Genomic DNA, 23,529 nt, shown 5'->3' with positions numbered 1-23,529 from the left:
ATCAATTTAAAAAAATTTCAGAATGTCCTTCAAACATTGCTAATTGAAGTTTTTAGAATCGCTTAATACAAATCTGATGTCACTTTTTAAATGCAAATTTTTTTCTATAACTGTATACAATTTTTTAAAGGTTTAATAAAAATAAAACATGATTGTAATAAACATAATAATAACCTTTATATATCTGAGTGACAATACCATACAACAATAATAAATCATTTTTTGATGAAAATTTTAACGGTAATGTGATGCAAAGCATTACCAAAAGTAACATTAAATTAATTGATAATCTTTTAATTGAAAATAAAATGTCAATGTAATATAGTGTTATTGTTCGAGCTCGGAAGATTTTAAATTTATGAGTTCAGATTTAATTTGCGTCATCTCTTCAGGTGCCGTAACATTATATACATTTTCCAAATTAGGAGTAGAACATGTCGTTGATTGTATTTGAAAACTTCCCTGAGATGCAAGTAAACTTTGAGAATCATCAATGATTCTTTCATCTGAAGTAAAAGCGTGGGAATTTGATGAACATGTATCTTGATTGGATTGAATGTTATTTTCCCTTTCAAGATTTGAAGTTATATGCATGACTTGATTTAAAATTATTTTATTATTTACAGCGTTAACTAATTGGCCAGCGTCTATTTCTTGTTGAACTGAACCACTTTGAATATTTTCTAAAGACATCATATTTGCTGGGATATCAGAAGCATGAGCAACATCAGAACTTTGTTGCAAATTAGGAACATCCTGCTTTAATATATCTTCTTTATCTGTCAAATCACTTACATTTGTCTTCATTTGTTGTTGATTGGATCTTAATATTATGTTCTCACTAGTACCAGGAGACTTTGTTTGCCCTGATAAATATACATTTTTTTAAAAATTTTAATTGAACTTTAATTCATAAGTTTATATTTTAAGGGACTATTTCTACGTATGGGTATAATTAAAATATTTTTATAAATTTCTCACCTGGAACACATGAGTAAAGTGAAGGGGATTGTTGTTGAGGTTGAATAAGATTGGATTGCTGTTGTTGCTGCGTTGATAACTGTAATTGATATTTTTGAAAATTTTCCAACTCCATTCGATGTTTATTCTGAAGCTCTTCCAGTTCAATTGTTTGCCTATTGATGATAAGAGAAATTATTATAATACAAAAGGGCTAATGAGCATACGGATAATACCTTTTTATTAGCAATTGGTACTGTTCACTGGGAGTCAAAAATGGATTGGCTTCTCCTGTTTCAACCTATATCAAAAGCAATTATTAGTATCAAATTATTATTAGAATTGTCATTATATTAAAGTAAGGTATAATAAAATTGAAATTGAATTAAATTAAAATTAAATTAAAACTTACCTTTACATCATGTAGACTAGTTAAATCAACGTTAGTGAGCACAGGTTCATTCTGCAAGTGTGATACTGTTATTGAAGATCCACCTTAAACAGAAAAATTATAAAAAATTATTAAAGAGAGATTAATATTTTCATTAATAAATAACCAAATTATTCCAAATGTATTAATTCATTTAATCATTGCCTTCAAAACATGTATACTTTTCTCAACCAATTTACATTTTCTCATTACCAATTTATGGTAATTAATTGAAAATTTTAATTTAAATTTGTTCTTTAGTACAAACGTTTTTCAATTCATAAATTTCCATACATATTAGCCACAATTTTTCTGCGCATTGTTATGATTTCTTCAATTGATGAGTAAATATTCAAAATGTTGAGATCTAATAAAGTCCATATAGCTATTTTGCTATTTTATTTATTAAAAATTTTAATTTTGTATAAAACAATCAGAGAATTAAAATATTCATTGAAAATAAGTTCTCTTGAAATTTCTCATGTAAAATATTCAGCAGGATTCAAATACCAATGTAGTGATGGGGCTGTTTTTCTCTGACGCATCACACGCCTTTTGACAATTCCTTATCTTGTGGAGCTCTCTGAGTGGCTTAACGAATTGGGTATGTCAATTTTGTTATTCAAGAGCTAGATATGCATCTTCTCTATTCCTTTTTATTTGTTGGCTATTCTTTTTGTTGACTTTGCACACAAAAGAATTGCGCTTACCGGAGAGGATAATATTTTTGCTTTAAATTTTTGTATAATTAAAAAGTGAAGAAAACTACGAAATTAAAGAAACGCAAAAAAAAAATTGTCAAGAACCACAAAAATAAAAGAAAAGTACTCACGATATACAAAAAAATAATGGTCCTGACAAAATAAAAACGATTTCCTTGATTCTCCCTCGATGTTTGACAGTCTTGGTTGATGAATTTAAGTCCAAACAAAAAAAATTTGGTCCCAGAGTTGAAATTGTGTCCACAAAAACCAATTTGTAAAAGCCTTCTCGTCCGTGTGACAGGATTGAAAATAAGCTGAAAACTTTTGCTCACTTTAGTGGTATATTAAAACGGTGTTTTTTTTTTTTGCAGAAAATAATGGATAATGAGGAAGGGTATCCGAATTCAAAGAATGTTGAATCCGAGGAATTCAAGGTGTAGAAAATCACTTCCAATAAATCCAAAAAGTCGCTGTCAAAAACGTTCTCCAAAATTATGTCCACTTGTGAAAAATTTTAGCGGCGAAACTAAGAAATACGTCTCCAAAATTTTGTGTTTAAAATTTTAATCTTCAATTTGTTGATTTAGTTGAAATGTAGTCCTCGCATGATATCCATAATACTGATGGAAATATCCCATTCGAACACATGTTTACCATTGTGATATTTTTAATTGTACATTTTTAAATAATAAAATCAAATGATAATCCTTGCATATTTTCTAATTAAAAATTATTTTGTAAAGGCAAACACGATCGCTCTTTTCGAAGGCTAAATCAAGATCTCCTTTGAAATCGATGAAAGTAGCGTAAACTGTTTCTCAAGTGGATCTGAATAGATGTCAGGAGCTTATTTACAGTTTTTGCCTCCCCCTAAATCCTCATTCAGATTTCGAAAAGAGATTTCTTTCTATTGCACATGTTATAATTCAGATTTTCAATATTCTATGAGAATATTTTCATATTTTATCAAGTCTATTGACCTGTAATTTTTTGAATCCATAGTATTCTCTTTTTTTAATAACACTATCCATTCCTTAGGCACTCAAAGTTATAAATATCGGAATTAAAGTATTGTCAACTTCAAAAATAGTTTTATGTTCTATTATTTTTTTAAAAGTTGTAAACTTAATCTATGTAAAAAAAATTCATTCATGCAGGCGCATAACTTTTATATTAATATTAATCAATATCTAAACATTGTCACGAATAATTTACAAAATGGTACTTACATAATTGATCTGTGGGATTGCTGCTGAAATTGGTATTATTCACATCGATTGGTGTTAAAGCTTGCTGATTATCATTTACTTGTGTAGTTGTAGTACAAGATTCACCTGATGGTTCAGTTACTTTGGAAACCATAAACCTTGAAATTTTTCTAACAGGTTGATTCAAGGTTGTCTGAGAAAATAAAATAAAAATTTGACATATATTGAAGTATTGGTGAGAAAATTTTTCTTCTAAATTCAAAGATCAAAATCATAAAAATTTACTTACAAGTTGTGATGTTTGGTCTAATTCTGTGGAAGAATTTGTTTGTATTTGTCCAGAATAAAATTCTCCAGTTGAAAAAAGTGATCCTGTCTGCGGAGAAAGGGGACCCTGGAAAAAATTTTTTTTAAAAATTTTATAAGCACTTAGATTATGCCTAGTTTAATGCTAATTAATTAAATTAGTTTACCATCAATTTCTATTAGTCATTGTTTACTTACCATATTATAACTGTGCGGAGTATCCGGCTGACTTAAAGGTGGTGTACTCATAATTAAAGACTCTGATGGTTGACTAGTTAATTGAAGTAATTTATGCTGTAAATCAGCTATCGTTTGTGGTCCTCCACTATTTAAATCCAATATTTTATCCAAAGAATTTTGCTGACTTAGTTTTCTATGTTGTTGATGACTTGTTTGTTGATGCCCTAATGTAACACAGTCAACAGATCCTAATAGCGTATGTTCTGGAGTATTGTCAATACTTGATGTTTCGTTTTCTGATGACAGCATTTGATACTCCGAACTTGTACGCCTAATAAATAAGAAATGTTTATTAAGAATAAGAAAAGTATGATTATTAATTAATAAATTACCTGCTTAAAATATTGCAATCTACACTGCTCTCAATTTCACTTAATTTTGAGGAATTCCCATCATCTTGTAATTTTTGTTGCATTTGGTGTAGATCATCAATATTTTCTGCTTGTATTTGAGATTGATTAGAAGTTGGTAATTGTTGTATAAAAGAATGATTTTGCTTCATGTGAATTGGATCGATTGATTGAGATTGAATTGAACTTTGTGATATTGTAGATCCATAGGAAGAACCTGACCAATGATTTTGAACAGAGGCATCAGACAAAGATCCAAGAGATTGACCTTGTAAGATATTTGAATTAGCCGCATCAATTGATTGTTGTGATGATAATGAATGTTGAATAGGAATTTGATTATTTATTTGTGATGCTTGAGAAATTTGAACATTTTGGGGAAAACTTGATACAGATTTTTGACCTGAAAAAGTTTGTAGAGTAACATCTGGATGAATTGGTTGAAAGTATTGTTCTGATTGAATAGATGGTTGTTTATAATCAGCAAGAACAATTGGCGCTGTAGGATTTAATCCTTGCTCATGACTACTGCCAGCATGAGGTGTAACACATTTAGATTTAGGATTTGAGAGGATATTTGCTAAATTTTGAGCTAAATCAGGAAAAGTAGATGATACTTCTTTTGTTTTCGTTTTACAATTAGATTCAATAGGAATTCCAGACTGAGCAGAATATGGAAGTGTTGAAACTCCAGATACAGGTTGAGTACTTTGATGAATAACTGTTGATTGCGGAAGATCTCCAATATTAATATGCGGTGATAATGAACTATTAGAAACATCTTGATGCAAAAATTGATTTTGTTGAACTGGAACAACTGGTGTATTAGGTAAAATTGAAGATACTTTTCTGTCATCAGATGTAAATGACATTTCAGATAATTGAGAATCACTGGACAAATTTGAAGCGTTAGAATGATTTGAAATTCTTCTATTTTTTTCTTCATTGGCAATTTGAAGTTGCAATTGCTGAAGAACTAGTAAATTATTATTTACTTGAGGTGATTGATGAATATCTTGTTGTTGAAGCTGAGGTTGGTACTGCTGCTGCTGCTGCTGCTGCATAACATTTTGATTATTAATTGTTTGAGGAATAAATATGTTACTATCAGGTGTTTGAAACATTGAATTAGTATGACTCGGTGCCATTGGCATCTCTAATTGTGTTTCTGTAGAACCTTGTTCACAAATTTGATCTGAGTTGTTAATAATTTGAGATTGTTCTCCTAAGTGATGATTATTAAAGGTTTCCATTGGTGTTTCAACATCATTAAAAGAAGCTTCCGACGTATGATAAAATGGTGTATCAATAATTTGATTTTGTTGAGTATTTTTCAATTGTCCAACAACTTCGACTTCTTTATCAATTTCTTTTAAACCTATCTCAGGAACTATGTTTACATTATCTGTTACTTCTAATGAAGTTGATGCATTCAGTACATCTATACTTTCTCTTCGGTTATTTACATTTTTTTGATCTGCACTAGCATTTTGTTCAAATACTGGACTCACTAAAAATCGAGAAATTTTACGATGTGGCACAATATTTGCTTTATTTTCGTCAGATTCAGTTTTATTGGAAACTATAATTTCTTTATTTGGTATTTCGTCGGAAAAATTTAAAGTCTGTTCGTTTTCATTATTTAATTCAATACATTGTACTGATGTATTATCAGTAACATCATTTAAGGGTGAATTTTTATCAGTTGACGTTAGTTCCACAGAATGTGAAGGTCCTGTACCAATTAAAAATGGAGATGTAACAGTGTCTGTAGTTGTCATGGACATTGGAGGACATTGTAGATTTTCGTCACTAACAGTCAAGGTATTTGACATATTAGACAATAAGGAAACGTCAATATTTTTAGTAGATGTGGATGAACGCCTTCGACCATCAAATAAACCAGTTGCATTTGTCTGATTTTTAGAAGTTCGAATGTTCTGCTGCTTATTCAAAGCAGCGCTTGTTATCTGAGATATAATCTGATCAATAGCAAGCAATTTTATTGGCATCGATGAATTAGAGGTTTCGTCTCTCTGAAATAAAAATAAAAATAATTAATTATTTAGATAGAATTTAGATTAGCTAGTTTCCAATCTGATCACTGAGAAACACTTTTCGCTAAATGGAAAAATAAATAGAAAGATATTAACTCACCGAACGATGTCTGCGATGAACTTTATACGATGAACGATAGTTGCTTTGACGAGTTAACGAGCCATGTCTAACCTATAACATAAAAAAATGCAAAACAAGTGTAAATAAATCATCTTTCATTTTCATATTAACGAAAAAAATATTATTTTCATGAATAGATAGACTAATAGTTACCTTAGTAGAATCTACATTTTGATCACGATCTCTAGGTCTACGGCTTGTAACAGGACTTCCACCTGCAGACTGATCTGGTGGTCCATGTGCAACTAAAGGTAAACTGTGCGAAGGATCCAAACGTAACTGCTTTACAATATCTTCAATTAGCTCTACAAATGTCTCGCATTGAGATTGTGGCAGAAGATTTTCAGCAATCTGTTCTCCGATAAAAAATACATGTTAAGATTATTAAGTTCTACACTATTTGTAATTAAATTAATTTAATTCTTTGAATATTTTTAAATAAATTAAATTAAAATTTTACTTACTAAATTATTGGCGATATCCATAGGTACCATGTCATCACGATCGAATTTAAAAGTTACAGTTTTCTGTTTACTTGTATCCAGCTGACATTCAACAGTAACTGATTGACCTTCAACATCGCTGACCGAGAGTACAGTTAATTTAATTCCAGGTTTTTTACGTTTAGTTGCAGACCTTTTAATTTTACATTTTTCTAATAAGACGACATTTTCCGAATTTTCACTATTTGCTCTGTAACATATAAATTGTTGAACTGTAAACAAATACAAATTGTTTATAAAATAAATTTATAATAATAAAATAATTTTAATTTTATTTAATATAATTAAAAAATTAGCTACATAAGAAACATACCCATCAGTAGTTGGTAAAAATTGTTGTCCTTCTAAAGCAGTAGTAGTATTGTTATGGATAATGATGGACGGATCCACGAGCTGTGAGTCTGTTGTTTCAATTTTGAGCAAGTTAGAACCCTCTGGGAAAGTTTCTGATATCTGATGGTGTTGTGCATTTAATTGTTGTTCAACAATTAATGTTGAGGGAGGAATAGTTATTGTCGTTGGAATTGAATTAGTATTAAGAGGAAGTTGTATATGTGTAAGAGAATTTGGATGAGGCTGAAGATTACTAGGTGGTAGTGTATTTATTGCACTCTGGATATTATTAATTGCGGAAGATTGTTGAGCATTTATATCAGCAAGAGTAATTGAAGATTGTGCATTTAATGGGGGCGATGTTACATGCATTGGCATTGTCTGATGACTAATTGCGTACGATGACGTTGGAACTTCAACATTATTACTAGAAGTTGGATGTGAAAATACTTGTTGATTTTGTTGCATTGGCAAAATATCAATATGACCAGTTGACGTTGGCGTAGATGAAAATCCATGATAAAGATGCTGTGATGTATTTTGCTGAAACGGTGGATTGGAATAAGCAGTTGTTGTACTAGGCGCTGTTTGATAGTACGCTTGTCCTTGTATTGCTGTAGAAGGTGAGCCATGATTGGAAATAATAGGCTGTATATGTTGTAACTGTGCCTGTGTGTACTGAGTTGCTTGTTGATTCTGTTGAATTTGTTGATGAATATTATGTTGGTTCTGTTGTTGAACACCTGGAATTTGTTGTTGAACTTGAGGTAAGGGATGTGTGACATTCATTTGCATATAGTTTTGTGCTTGTTGTAAGTGTTGTGGTATTTGTCCAAATTGTGGTGGGGGTTGGACATTTTGAGGAGTGGAGCACTGAGACGAACTTGGCACAATAGTCTCAAATAATTGTTGCTGTTGTTGTTGCTGTTGTTGTAATTGGTATTGAACCTGTTGAGAGTTATTAGAAATTTGTTGCAACTGCTGAGCTTGCTGAGGTTGCACAACTGATGTTTGATGTTGAATTAAAGGTTGCTGATGCACCATTTGAACCTGTTGAGGTTGAAGATTATGTTGCTGACCCGACTGTACACCTGGCTGAACCTGAGATTGTTGTCCTTGCACTTGAATCTGCGGCTGTAAGCCAACCTGGCTTTGAACTTGAATATTCAAAGTAGATTGAACTTGTTGTTGTTGTTGTTGTTGTTGTATTTGCATTTGTTGTAATAATAAATTATTTTGAAGATCTGTAGCTGATTCAGTTTCACGATCCAATCGCTCTCTTTCTTCTTTCACTCTACGCTCTTCTCTCTCACGTAATAGGCCAGCTATCTGAGATTTTAACATTTTTGTAACTACTTTAGCGTCCTCTTCGAGAATTAAACTAGACTTGGCCATTTCGGATGCAACTTCCTCAGCGTTATCTTCTTGAATATCAAAATCAAATTGAATTGCTTCATTTTCTTTATGCTTGTTACTTCTTTTCTTTGGATCTAATACCCTGAGTCTAAATTCAACTCTTGATAATTCAGCTTCAGCAACAGCTGAATCTCTCGAGACCATTTCTAATTTTAAACCAATATCATCAGCAAAAAATTCATGATTAAGAAGATCTTTTACTAATGGTCTTTCTTCTTTTTTCAAACGAATACACATCTCTATTATTTCTCGTACTTCTGGGTTCTCTACTTTGTCATAACTCTGTGGTTTGACTCCCTGTAAAAATTAAAAAAAAAAAAAATTAAATACTTAAAAGCAATTTGGCCTGAAAATAAAAGGAATGAATATTACCGATACAACGCGCTTGTAAATTTGTGCAGGACCAGTACACTCTGCATATGGATACTCGCTGGTAGCCATTTCCAACATACACATTCCAAAAGCGTAAACGTCAACAGATTCATCATAATGTTCTTCATACATTTCTGGTGCCATAAATTCTGGTGTGCCAATAACACTTTTTGCAAAACTGCGATTTTTCAGTGTTGCTAAACCCAAATCGCCAATTTTTACACTACCAGTTGTACCGGTAATAAAAATATTATCGCATTTTAAATCACGATGAATAATTGGAGGTGATCTTGAATGAAGGAACATCAGTCCTTTAAGAATTTGTCGACACCAAGATTTAACAACTTTTGGATTGATTTTTTTGAAACGTCTTAAATATCTGTTACAAATAATATTAATAGAATTAGTGATTTTTCTAATAAAAAATTTTTATTTTATTAATTCTAAAAGTATTACTTACGTCTTTAAAGTCCCTGAAGTCATGAGTTCGGTAACTAAAACTATATATTTTCGTCGAGTTAATGTTACTTCCCAATAATCATAAAATCGTACAATATTCGGATGTTGCAATCCTTTTAACATTTCTGCTTCTTCTCTAAATCTTAATCTTTCCACTTTATTCAATTTTTTTTCCTGTGAAAAAAAAACCAGTTGTTAAATTGAAAGTTTTTAAAATATAATTCAATGAAATCAATAATAAAAATTTCTTTTTTTAAAATCTACTTATATAACTTTTTAAAAAATTACCTGCAACTCACACCAAGCTACTGCAACTCCTGTTTGAGTATCGAGTCCTCTAAAAACAGTCTTGAAACTACCACGTCCAATTTCTTCTTCAAATTTTAAAAATCTTCCATCAGGAGATATTCCTATTGCTTTTTCTTCATCATCGTCATTATTAGTGACGGTCTGTACTTTTACCTTCATTAATAAATTTCTAACTTCATCCATACCCATTGTTTTCTGTTCAAGTTTTTCATCTGCTTTAAAGTTTTCATCAAGAAGAGGCCCTATAAAACCTTCTACTGATTCATCGTGGATTACAATTTCTTTTTGAGACTCATCATCTGGATTAGATTTTTCATTGATTTCATCAATGTGTATTTGTGTATTTAAATGTAGTACTTTGCCCATTTTAGTTAAAGATTCATGAAGAGCCTGTGTTGCTACAATGTCACTGATACTTGTTCCATTATCGTCCACGTCGTATATTGTTAATTCTTCTTCTTTTTGACTCTCCAAATCTTTACTTTCGATTTCTGCATCATCTCCAATAATACTAGAAGTTACAAATCGTGTACTTTTTATTCTTCTTCTTTCAGATTTCACATTGTTTGTACTTTTATCCTGTGACTGTGGTACTGTTTCCATAACACAATCTTCAGGAGAAATCATACAACTTGTTCCATACGATTCAGCTTGTATTTCTTGGGTTGTCGAATTGACTGATGTTTTTCTAGGGGAAACTAGTTTACTTATATACATATCTTTAGGATTCTTATTCTTCTCGGACAAATCCTTTTGGGTTTCGCCTCCTTCAGTAGCCTTAAAATCTAATCTATTTGTGTTCTCACTATTATCATAATCTGAAAGAGAATATACAGATGTTTTACGCTTATTTCGCAAAGTCATCTTGTCTTCTATATCTCCGAGTCTATCATTCAAGTTTGTTGAAGTATTATACTGCTTATCAGTGTCTGATATTATTCCAACGTTTTGAACTTCTGGCACATGTCGCTGACTTTTGTCCTTAATTTCAACATTTCTTTCACTTTTATCTGACAGCATATTTTTCTTTGGAATCTTTATTTGACTTTTTTACCACTTTTTAAGGGTTCTGCCTTTTAAAGGACAAAATAATTCTAAAATCTGAAAGTAAATAATTACATTAAATATATTACTATAATCATAAACCTGAGCAACCCTATTTCTTTTTTTCTTCCTTATTTTCAATAAATATACGTTACCTGATAATTAAAACGAAATTTCCACATTTGCAATTGCATCTTCCGCGTCATTAAACTTCCAATTGTTAAGTGTTTTATTATCAATGAAAGCTTGTAGAGAATAGGAGTTTTGTACCTACTTCTCTTTAGTAATCAATACTACATGCCTCTGAGAAGATACAAAATAGACTATTATTATTTTTAAAATGCAGCATTCGAATAAAATCCCAATCGAATATACAAGAAGTGATTATTCAACTTCCAGACTTTGAATAAAATGTTATTTGACTCAAATAATTTCTGAAAGTAAAAAAAGAGAATGTTTATGAATAGAAATTTAACTAAGTTAAAAATGAATAAAAAATATTAGCATGTAACAATAATAAAAATGTTTTTTATTCAATAATAAATAAAAAAAAATCAATCAAGGTAAATGCAAAACAAAAAAAATGTATTTAACTATTACACTAAACTTTACAATTTTAGCATTTAGAGCAACCTCGATTTATTTATTCTATTTAATTATAATTTAAAAAACTTCATATTTACAGTGTAAAAAAATAAAAATATTCAACTCCCGCCATTATGAACATAATTTCAAAAATTGAGGTTACGTTACTCCAAGTTTCTAATAAACAAAATTATGTATTTTCTCGTGAAATAAGATCTTTTATCACTTATTTTCCAATAATGTTCTTCTTTTGTGAAGCGAAATATAAAGTATAATCTTATTCCGACTGTTTTTCTTCATTATATAAATATATACCTTGAGAGCCAAAATTAAGAACTTATCATTACCATCCGTCCGTTGATTTATAAAACTCAAGTAGTAAATTATTTTAATATGTAAATACTTTTATAAATAAACAAAATTTTTAAAATAAACTTGTTAAAATCCATAAATCATAATTTAATGTACAATAGTTTCTGACAATATATGTGATATATACATACATACGTATGCATACGACCTCTGATAGCTGAAGTGACATTCGCATGATTAATATCAATATTAAAAGCATTAAAGCGAAATTACTCATTAAATTACTAAATTTTTACTAGTCAAAAAATAAAGCGTATAATTCTTTAAATAAAATATACTCACATTAATACCACAAAAAATGCACAATAACACGATGGCATCCAATTAAACATTTTCAGATACTACTATTCATTGTAAATATATACTATTTTTTAGACAGTCTGCAAAATCACTAAATGAGACTATATATCAACCTTTCAGAAATAAAACTAAAATTAAGAAATACGTATTGTAACAACAGGAGCATAAATATTTTCTTTTTTAAACAACTTTACATATAATTTAGATGACTAGACGTAACTTCATTAGCACTGAATGAAAATGCAAAATGAAATGTGAACTACAGGTCCACAATGATAAAAACGATATACATATACTATAGAGTATTTCTCAAAAGACTAATATGGCCGACTCTAGGGGAAAACATTGATTAAAATATCACTTGTCACTCTTATTTACACTTAGTTTAAAGGAAAAAAAATAAAATTAAAAGTTCTAATGTATTGTCACATGTAAATAATGTAACATATTCAAGCAAACAACAATAAGCACAGAAATTTAAGGTTATGTATTTGTTATTATTTTTATCACCATTGGTATGAGACTTAACGCATCTTGAAAACTAGACTTTAATCTCGTATAACCTCAAAAGAGGGCCGGGTTTGTTTACGTCAGTTTACGTGGAAAAAGATGTTAATATCAGTAAAATAATTTTCTCGTGAACAATAAGGAAGTTAAAAATTTGAAATTATTACTTCCACACATGATAGTAATTAGTATAATGTACAAATGTTGTACAAATCCATTAATTGACACTATAACGAAATATATTGACAGAAAGAGGTTATGTCCCATGACATATGTATAAACATACTTTCTCCTAAATAAATTATTGTCTTTTATGGTAAAAAAAAAAAATAATTATATAGAATATTAGCAAAATGAGACCAGGTGGAATGTTTGACATTTATGAATTCGGAAAAAGAATTCGACGATTGCTCGATGGCAATTATTCGTACAGAAAAATTTTAATGCTTTTAATTATTTTTGGAGCAATTCTCCTTTATCTTGGTCCACCTTTAGCTCAGTGGCTCTTTTCAAGTAATGGAAAACCAATTGAAGGTAATTTAAACAATTTAATATATTATTTTCATTTTTCTCATTATTTATAACACTATCTAAAAAATTATATATTTTTATATGAAATTTCTTGCAGCTTTTGAAGATCATTGTATGAATGAAAGATTAGCTGGTTTTTATGTCGATATTATGGATTATAATGCGAATGTCCTTCATGATCCTCCAAAAGAAACTGATCATCATTATTTACCATATATTGGAAATGGTTTCATTGGTGTTCCCATTTTGCCGGAGGCATGGCTTTACATAAAGCATAAAAGAACTTTATCCTTACCTGTTTATTGGCAACCATTGATAACAGCTATTTTACCAGAAAGTAGCCCTTATCGAGAGGCTACTCTCACACATTATACATCGGGTATCGTTTATAAATATCAGTGCCTTAGAGATGGTTATTATATAGTCTCTCAATACTATGCCCATAGAAGTTTCGATGGTATTCTCGTGCAGGATATAAAAGTCGTTAATCCTTCTGCATTGTCACAGGAAGTTGCTTTAAATTCACAAACATCTATACACTGGCCTGATACACAAATTGAACCCATTAAGTGAGTATTTCTTGTAATTTTCTCTTTCAGAGAATTGGAATTAAAAAAATTTATTTTTATAGAATTATCTTGGATGGAACAATTGTTGAGTTTAATTTGATTTCGGGACATGTAACATTGCCTGATTCAAATAAAATTATTGCTGTGTCAATTGTTTATAAAACACCACCGAAGGTACTTCAGGTTAAAGCGAGAGGCTCTTCGAGTTTTGAATATCTCACTAGTATTAAATTCAGTGAAGCTGTGTCACCTGAACAATATCATGTTGAACGTGATAGTACTCAGAAAAAGGCGATAGATGTAAGGATTTTTTAGAATATTAAACTTTAATTTTTTATTTCTACTAATTTTTTATTATTTTATTAGGCAATGAAGAAAGCTTTAATACGCCAAGCACGTGGTTTGAAGTCCGAACATATTAATCATTGGCAAAGTTATTGGTACACGGGATTCAGAATAAGTGAATCGAAAGCAAAGGGTGCAATTAATGGTCATAAAATTAATTCCACAATGTATTATGTCTTGTCACAAGTGCCAAGAAGTATTCCAGATGTTGAAAAAGTCGTGTCAAATAGTGAAGGATGTTATAAAGGTCATCATACATTGTAAGTATTTAATGATTTTTTTTTTTTAGTGTTTATTTTTTAAATTACTATACAAAATTAAATAAATTGAATAGAAATGCGCCAAAATTATGGGAAGACACTTCGTCGATCAATCAGGTGAACGATGTTGTTCAAGCGTGGCTAATAACATTAGAAAAGCAAGGTTGTCATCGTCTTACAACCGGAAGTCCATCAGCAGTACAACAAGCAATTGTCCTTAGTTTAGGCAGCTTGAGATTTACCAATCAACATTTGGAATTTAATATTGAACCACAATATCTTCATCGTGATTATTTATTCAGGTCTATACGATATTAAAAATTATCGTAAATATTAAAAAAGATAATTTTTTTTTTTAATAAAAATTTTAATTTTTCAGGAGAATAAGTTATGGAAATATTACACATTTGAATATATCGGTGTCAGTTAATGATGATAATCGAGCGGTTTTGGGAGTGGCACTTGATCGCAGTGATAGTGGTTATTTTGCGTGTGACGCTGGTTGTTTAGATGATCCACTTTCCCTTAGTCAAACATATACAAATTTTCCTGTTAAATTAACACAACCAATTACTTCTGTTCTTTATATTACATCAGATTATGAGCACATTTTGGATCTTCGAAAGGCTCTGCACCTTCACACTATTGATGAAGGTAGCGAAAAACTTATTAATTGCAAAGTTAAATAATTAATTAGTATTAAAGTAAATAGTTAATATTAAAAAATTAATTACTTTTTTTTTTTTAAATCAGCGCCAGCTCATGATCATCATGTAATTGCGTTGCATAAGCATGGACATCAACTTGGAGGTTTGCCGACATTCTTTTGGGTAACGATAGGCTTTTTAATAGTTGTTTTTCATCTTTTTCTTTGTAAGTTAATGATCACTGAATATCGGGGACATCAAGATCGACAAAAAGTCCGCTATAATAAACCATAATTCCGTTGATTCTATATGTAAATATTCATTTCACTAAGATGTACATATATATTTTTACGATAAAGAAAACGGAACCAATTGTGATTACTTATTTAGATGGACTAGAAATTTTTATTTCGACATTTATTATATATAATAATATTCAAATTATAATAAATTTCATTGTAATAACTCGAGGATAATTCAAAAAGATTCTGTAATCAACGAAATTTAAATTCATTCAATTTTATATTAAAAATTCCGATAATTTCGTAATTTACGAATTATCATAATTTTTATTTTATTATTCTGATAACTGAAAAATATTTTTAATATATTTTATTATATATTTACTATATTTTATTATTATTATTATTATTATTATTATTATTATTATTGTTTCTTGAAAAGAATAGAAAATTATATTTTCTTTAGCTTTAGGAAACATAATTATATTATTTTATTTTTCAAATTTTGTGTTTATTATATATATATATATATATTAAGAGACTTAATTGTAAAGAAAAGAAGTTGAAGTAAACATAGTTGATAATGAATTTGTATATTTACAAAAGGAAAGGAAACAATTTCGAGGTGACTAACTAATTTCGAGTTTGCGATTATCTAAAAATCTACAACCACATATGTACTAAAAATGAGTATCGACTTTCGCTCTCTAAAGTGCGAGCTTTCATTTTGTGTACAAAGATAATGACACTTTTAGTAACAATATTTAACAATTTTTTTTTTGTTTCAATTTTTTTTCATGTGAGATTTGATAGAGGAGCGATTCGTAATTTCTATTAACATCCATTTTTTTTTCTTCATTTTACATTCACTCAGTTTTCTTATAACATTATCTTAAATTTATTCTCTTAATTCGCTGTAATACATCTTTGTAGGATAAACCTTTTTTTTCTTTTAAATTGCGTATGAAGTTTATTATCTACGTGAATATACTCGCGTTTTTTATGATTTTTTTTTTGTTCCTGAAATTTAACAAACACAATACTTTTGGATGTTATTGTAAAATTTCTTTTGATTATAAAGAATTTGATCTCTAATTTTTTTTTTATGTACAATACATTACAAAAATCGTGCGCTTTGAATTTAAAATCACGTAAAATTACACTGTTCAATTGAGGCAATTTATTATGTGTTTGAAATTATTTTTCAACATTTTCTTTAATATTGATTTATTGAAAAAATAAATTACCTCAAGGAATTTATTTGTAACGTCTAAAGCATTTTTCCATTTCATTGCAGTTAATTTTTGCTTTTTTTATGCTAAACATTTTTTCTTTTAAATAACATTTACATTTATACGTTACATTTATAAACATATCTATCGTGCATTCATACAATTTTTTTTAACATTCGACTTAAACATTAAGTGATAACAGCCTAAGAATTTCGATTTTACGTATCACGCGTATTAATTTTCAATATCTAAAAACAATAATTTTTTTTTTTAAACACATTAACGTGCACTTTATATTGATTTCTCGCTGAACGTGTTATTTAACTATTTTGTTATAGTAGGACTGCAATATTTTTTATAATATAATTATATATATTTATTTAGAATACTTCAGTTGTAATTCGTAACTCGTAACAAGATAATGACTTGAAGCAAATATTTGTTTATAATTAATGAAATTATGTAATAAATTTACATTATAAACTATGATTAAAAAGAATAATAAATAAAGACTGACTGTTAAATAAAAAGAAAATTTTATACTGTTTTTTTTTATGAAGATTAATAAATTAGAGATTAATAAGATTAATAAATAAATAAATATTTTTCAACAAGACTTTATAATACATAGAGTATACGAATAATTATTTATTTTATGCTTATAGATTTTGTAACACTGACTTTATTAATACTGCCAATATGGTAACAATATTTTGCGATTATTCATTCTTTGGCATTTCTAACAATCAACCATTATATGAATTTAACTTATTTTTTTATATCCCTTATACGTATATATTATTTAATATATTGTATAATTATATTTCTCGAAACATATCTGACAGATTTGGAATCTGTACAGAAAAATTTTTAAAGAATTTTCTTTTGGCGTTTTCTTTTATGTTCCATTTTCTTTGGTTAAGCTGTATGACTTTTTTTCCATATATATAATTAATTATTAGTATAATATAGAGTTTAATTTGCTAAAGTCTTGAATTACAAAGATTGCTCCTCATTGTATTTTTTTTTTATTTTTATATCGACAATTAAAACTAAGCCACTTGAAAATCAAGAGGCCTAAATGCTATTTCAGTTTCATCACCCATAGTCTTTCATTTTATTTACAAAAGTGATTATATTATAGTTCACTAATAAATAAATATCAAGTGAAAGTATATTAAAATAATTGTCAATAAATTTAATAGTAAAAATTTTTCTTTAAAATTTCTAGATTTTTTAAAATTTTGTTCTCTACTTTTTTGAAAGAATTAGAAAAAAAAAATATTTAAAATATCCAAAAATGACAGTATTTACATATTTTGATATAATTATAATTATTATGATTATATTTACAATTGATTTTGTTCGTCTCTCGAGTGTTATAATAATTATAATCATCGACAGTAATTTTATTTTCCAACTAATTAATAATATGTACAATTTTTTTTACTTATATTTATAGAATAGACTTTAGCTTGTACTATGATTTTATTTTATTAACGATAAAAACAAAAAAATTATTTTCATGTATGCGTCTAATTTCGAGAAACACTTGCTTTATAAATATAATTTTTATTTAGTATTTTAAAAAATCTCGATTATCTTTTGATTTATCAATTTTTTCACTTAAAATTTAATCAATTTTATAATTTCAATTTTTGAATTGAATATTAAAATACACAATTATATAATAATGAAGATAATTTTTTTTTTCAATTAATATTTAATTATCGATATTACAACATAAAATTTATAGTGTTTCTCTAATGATTTTTGAGATTGAAATATTTGTTGTCAGACCTTTATTGGACTTGAACAATGCCTTATCTAACAATTCTTTTTGTGCCGCAAGTTGATAATTTTTTTTTTATATTTTATTTCACGAAAATGACGAGTAGTAGATAACAGGTAATTTATTTTACACATGTAATTATTTTTTAGATAATTAGCTTCAAACATGAGATTTTTTTTTTTAAAGTAGATTTCATAATATTTTTGTTTTCATTTCATCACTGTGAATTATTTAACGAGACGAAAGTATTTTCAAAATAGTAAGTATAGTGTTTCATACTTAATTATATTTTTAATTAATAAAAATATATTTCTTCACAATCGAATTTAAAAATAAAAATTTTATTTATATAATATATAGAAAAATTTAATCTCTCATTAACGATAAATATAAATTTTTTTCCATAACTTAAAAAATTATTCCTAATATTATTGAATTTAATGAAATTAATAAAACCTGATAGAATAACAAAATTATTAAAAAAAAAAATGACTAAAAATAATTATCTGTTGAAAAATTAAATAAGTATCAATTTAATTAGTTACTAATTATTTTAAAAAATACTGACAGAATTTAGAAAGGATTTATTAAAAATGGGACAACAATATTTTAAACTCACTGTTTGGTTGTCTAAACATTTTGTTATGTTTAAAAACGTGTAATTTATGATTCAGGATCTGTGATATGAACATTTTTTTTGCGAAAAATTTTATTTTTTTTTTTATCGCTTTTTATATAGTCACTCTTTGTTTGGTTAAACGTTCCGCGAGTTTTAATACAAAAACTGTACAAAATTGCAGTCTATGCACTGTTTGCTTTAATAAAGCCGCAGTGGCAGATATTCTTTGAATAAAATCGAATCTTGTATTTCGTATTTTTTTTCTCTCGGTTTTACTGTCAGGCTCAATATCATCACGATCAATATTCTCTTTCGCGGGGTTTTTTTTTAAGTTAAAAATTAATAAAACTAATTAATTATATTTGAGAATTCGAAGAAATTATTTTCTTTTTAAATACGTTTTAAATTTGAATCATTAAATTTTTTGTGTTTTGGAAAATTAAGATTTAATGGATAAATAGAAAGTGTTAATAATTTTGAAATAAGAAAAAATTCTCTTTTTTTAATTGATAGAAAGAGACACAAATTTTTTTAATGTAGAAAGAAAATTTGTTCTTTGAGGGAAAATTATATGCTATATATATATATGAAAAGTGGAGACATTGCAGGGACGTTTGGTCATACCAAATAGAATCAGCTAATGATGCCGGAGATATAGACATGAATTGTTGTTGCATTCCAATAATGATCAATTGGAAATAGACTTCCTACGCAAGCATAACATCGATCTGATTTCACCGAAGGCTAGTTTATTATGGTACAGTGATTGCCTCGAGTTTGGAGTATAAAGTTTTGTTTCATACGAAATACGTGGTGATGCAACTAGTTAATAATTTGATTTTACAAATTCCAATTTAATGGAATTCCTCATAGTTATATAGTTTAACTTTGCATAAAGATTATAATATCCCCAATTCGTTAAATGAAATAAATTTTTATGAAGTTTTTCCTAAAATTGAGTTAATAAAATGTTTCTGAATAAAATTTTTCAACATAATATTGAAAAAAAAATTTCATTTTAATTCTTTAGAAGTGTGAAATTAATTATTTAATGGAGAAAAAAATTCGATAATGCTGAACAAATTTGTTATCAGAAAATTGTATAATAGAGAGGAAAACGAGAAATAGTTTCATATATAATGTTAAAGAAAAGTTGTAATTGACTTGATTCGGATCCATTCTTCATGGAATGAAAACTCTTGGCAAATATTGAAATAGTCGAGATGAAGATGTCAGAAGCTGTTAAAGTGTCACATGTAATCTTTTTCAGAAAATAACCATCTGTAGAATAGAGATGAGAGTTTTGGTAAATATTTTTTCTGATCGTGGGAATGTTTTTTTTCTTTTTTTTTTTTTTGAACGAAGAGAGTTTATATTTGCCATGACGATTGGAGTATTGAAATATGTACCATGTGAAATGTCGATATGGGTTTTTGAGGGTAGGTTTATAATGGCAGCAGACATCGATACGAGTGTATGGATCAAGTTACCTATTGATTTCTCGTGTGACGTCAGAATTTCCCTTATTTGCTTTCAAGCTTTCTGAATTCACTGAAATGTCATACTACTTTTCATATACATTGCAAAAAAAAAACTTACTTTTGTTAATAGAAAGTGTCTCATTTTTTTTCTCATCGCCCTGATTTAAAAATAGAAATTTGAATTTAGTGAAAAGGAGCAAAAATTCTAAATTAAAATTCATGTCTTGAGATGAATTTAAAAAAAAAGTGAAATGTCGATCGTAAATAAATATTCTAACAATAAGTTTCAGAGAAACAAAGCGGATATACGATTCTGAATAATTTCACAACATCCGTAACAAGTTTGAAATAGAATTTTAAGAGAAAAATGGAAGACATACTTTAACGCATGGTTGCAACACTTATTCGTTCTTCTATAACTTTAGCCTGTGTTTCTCAAATTTATATATATATATATTGCGATCTTGAAATCTATTTTAAACTTTTAGACAAACGATAGTTGTTCATTCTAAGTTGATTGTTTACAATAAAGCGCAGGGGAAAAAAATATTGATACTACCTTGCGGTATAAAATTGCAAGTTATCAAAGCTTTATAGAATCTGTAAAATGAAAAAGAAAACCAATATTTTCACAGTATCAATAAATTTTTACCGTATTGAAAAAGGCTTAACTAAATTCGAAAAAAAATATGTCGCATGTTGAAAAACAAAATCGACTGCATTCAACATTATCGATAAAAGTTTTAATTAAATGGAGAATTTTTTTTAAAAGAAAAAATGATTTAAATTTTAAATCTGTCGTCTCATTTGGCGGAAAATTGTATTTCTCTAATAAAACATTCTATAAGACGGGATCTTACTTTTTTAAAATTGTTTCTTAAAAATTGTTTTAGTCTTTAAAAATGCATTGGGAGCATTTTCAAAATTTTGTAAATGACATTAAATGTCAAAATAGATGGAAATACAGTCTTGAAAGATTTTTTTTTTTCTTATTATAGAAAGATCTCAGGGTTTCGATATGAAGATAAATTTCTCAATTTCATGAAATGTTCAAAGTTCTTGATTGGAATTCCCTGAGAACTGTCGTCATTTCGCTAAAACGGACGTTAAATATTAGTTGTCTCTCTTTCTCTCTCTCTTACTCTCATTGGGTGGGAATTTTGGAGAAGGTTGGTGACGAACTTGACATTTGTTGGATTTGATCCTCAAAGGAATAGTCCACTGGCGATGTTCTTGCAGCCACCTTCTCCGAAATACTGGAAATGATTTCCATGTCAACATTCTCCAGGGATTCAGCGACCTCAAAAAATACAAGAGCAAAATCAAATAAAGAAATATAAATAAATTTAATTTACTTTAAATTGTTCACTAAATAAAATATTTCATATAAAGAAATATTTTCAAATAAAAAATGTGATTTTTTTTATTGTACTTAAGACGTTGATGGAAAAAAAAGGAAACGAAAGAAAATGGGAATAAAAGAAGAAAATGGAAAACTTACGGAGTTGGTGAAAGAACCATTTCTGTAGTCCTCGGTATCCTGATTGGACTTGAGAGTTTGGGAGGGTGGGCTGGAGAATTCAGGAAGCTCAGGCACCGTGGAGAGTTTATAGTCATCTTGCTCGTCAGTTCTTTTAACCCCATACACCTCCATCTCGGTCTTGTGCATCTTTTGGCTATCCGCGCCAGTGGCATGATGCTCCAGACAGAGAGGGAGATGTACGAGGGCGACCTAGCTAAGGGATGTTTCCTCAATGGAAGGGCTTGCGGCGAGGCTCCGTTGTGGCTCACCATTTGCGTGCTTTGGTTCACCTCCGCTACGTGAACCTGCACGAGGTAGAGTGGGCGGTGGGCTGCTTCTCGAACCCGATGTTACACTCAGCATTGTCTGACTCCGACCCGCTGTAAACCGCATACTGTAACCTGGCCGTTGGGCACCTTGAGTGGCACTTGCCTGTAACAATGCAAAAAAAAAAAAAAAACACCTTCAAATGTTAACTTTGCAATGACTTTTTTTTTCTTTGCCTCTCTTAATCATTCTAAAATTTGGAAACACCTTTTTTTAATTAAAAAAAAATTAGTGTTATTTAATTATTTAATTAAAAAAATATTAGTGACTGGAAAAAATTCGTTTTCAAATTTTGAAAAATAGAAAATTCGACACTTTATAACGAAAATAATCGACATATTACGATTAAACTCGAATGTGACCTCAAGAGAATATATATAAGAATCCACAAACAAAAATTTGTACAAGAACTTTGGAAAGCTAAACATCGACTCTTTAGTTATTCGATCAATCCAAACGTAAATATTTTGTTCAAGAAGAAACGATGAATCAATTCAATAATGCTTTTCTTGTAAGTACTAAAATAGATTAAATTCATTATGAGGAAATAAATCTTTCAACAATATTATTAATTTTTGCTATTAATTCACATTATTAATAAAGTTAATTTAAATATATTATTATATTTTTTATAATTCATCAAATAAATAAAAATTAAAAATATTAATTTGTCATTTTTCTTCATATTTAATTTTCTTGAATGTTTATATTTCTTTGATAATTTAAAAAATAAGAATATAAAAGAATTTCACCATACTTGTGGAATTTAATAGTTTGACGCGTTTCATGTTTTTTTTTTTTTTTTTTTATTTTTATTGTGAGACATAAAAAATTTTAATTCTAAAATTCCTTTTGAAAATTGTCACTAAAATAAATGAAAAATTTTATTTTCAATTAAAATAATTCAATATTTAATTGATGAAAATTAGAGATTAGATTATTGAAAATAATAAATAGAACACGATAAAGAATATGTGCTTCAATCAAAAATCATGAGAAATAATTTGCGGGAATAAATTTCTATTGGCATTGAATAAAAGCGAACACTCATCTCTGCAATTTACTCCATCATTTCTAAATTTAGGTCAGGAACTGTGTTGGTCATTAAAAAAGTCCTATCAAAAATATGACGATGACGGACAAAATAAGAAGTGCAAATCAATACAAAAAAAATTATCATGTTTACTAATTCTATTCTTCGATTCTAAAAAAATTTTTTAAATTACAAAATAATTCAATTTAAGATTAATAATTAATTTAAGAATTTTAATGATGGAAATTTATTTTTTAGATGATGAAGAAAGTCAGTTTGATATGCAATCTATGCGGAAGTGAAATTCCTGTTCCTGGATTGAAAAATCACACCGATCAGTGTAAATCGAAGGA

At 28.3% G+C, this 23,529-nt stretch overlaps 3 protein-coding genes across 8 annotated transcripts in view; 1 reads left to right on the top strand and 2 right to left on the bottom strand.

Annotated features, from left to right (window-relative positions):
* Positions 1-152: 152 nt before the first annotated feature.
* LOC127282980 (uncharacterized) lies at positions 153-12,347 on the bottom strand. Of its 3 annotated transcripts, none has more exons than XM_051307593.1 (17): positions 12,052-12,330; positions 10,968-11,246; positions 9,748-10,869; positions 9,461-9,633; positions 9,001-9,379; positions 7,193-8,925; positions 6,841-7,069; positions 6,530-6,727; positions 6,356-6,427; positions 4,181-6,234; positions 3,807-4,119; positions 3,592-3,696; positions 3,324-3,495; positions 1,373-1,455; positions 1,197-1,261; positions 982-1,136; positions 153-866 (listed from the first exon to the last, which is right to left on the bottom strand). In XM_051307593.1, the coding sequence occupies exons 3-17, from the start codon at positions 10,786-10,788 to the stop codon at positions 328-330; spliced, it is 7,311 nt and encodes a 2,436-aa protein (XP_051163550.1). In that variant the 5' UTR covers positions 10,789-10,869; positions 10,968-11,246; positions 12,052-12,330; the 3' UTR covers positions 153-327. The 3 variants fall into 3 exon arrangements, 1 of the variants encoding a protein (XP_051163550.1); XR_007843276.1 differs by lacking the exon at positions 153-866 and adding an exon at positions 2,223-2,415 and having other exon boundaries at positions 1,053-1,136; positions 12,052-12,347; XR_007843277.1 differs by lacking the exons at positions 153-866; positions 982-1,136; positions 1,197-1,261 and adding an exon at positions 2,223-2,408 and having other exon boundaries at positions 12,052-12,347.
* Positions 12,348-12,628: 281 nt separating this feature from the next.
* Positions 12,629-15,398, top strand: LOC127282987 (uncharacterized protein KIAA2013 homolog). The gene is made up of 7 exons (XM_051307609.1): positions 12,629-13,110; positions 13,205-13,676; positions 13,739-13,976; positions 14,043-14,281; positions 14,356-14,583; positions 14,661-14,935; positions 15,035-15,398. Exons 1-7 carry the CDS (start codon positions 12,930-12,932, stop codon positions 15,220-15,222), a joined length of 1,821 nt encoding a protein of 606 aa, XP_051163566.1. The 5' UTR covers positions 12,629-12,929; the 3' UTR covers positions 15,223-15,398.
* Positions 15,399-15,637: 239 nt separating this feature from the next.
* LOC127282983 (metabotropic glutamate receptor 7-like) overlaps positions 15,638-23,529 on the bottom strand; it is a 248,951-nt gene continuing 241,059 nt past the window's right edge. For all 4 annotated transcript variants that reach the window (XM_051307602.1, XM_051307605.1, XM_051307604.1 and 1 more), the window contains 2 exons: positions 21,796-22,248; positions 15,638-21,594 (listed from right to left, as the gene is read on the bottom strand). In XM_051307602.1, the coding sequence (XP_051163559.1) occupies positions 22,027-22,248 (222 nt within the window). In that variant the 3' untranslated portion in view covers positions 15,638-21,594; positions 21,796-22,026. The remainder of the gene's footprint in view (positions 21,595-21,795; positions 22,249-23,529) is intronic.

The sequence above is a fragment of the Leptopilina boulardi genome, unplaced genomic scaffold (genome assembly GCF_019393585.1).
Source record: "Leptopilina boulardi isolate dan_hultmark-lab unplaced genomic scaffold, ZJU_Lbou_2.1 LbouV2_303, whole genome shotgun sequence".
In the NCBI taxonomy this organism is placed as follows: Eukaryota; Metazoa; Arthropoda; class Insecta; order Hymenoptera; family Figitidae; genus Leptopilina; species Leptopilina boulardi.
The sequence above is the reverse complement of the archived record's forward strand: the minus strand, read 5'-3'. Positions and strand labels throughout refer to the sequence as shown.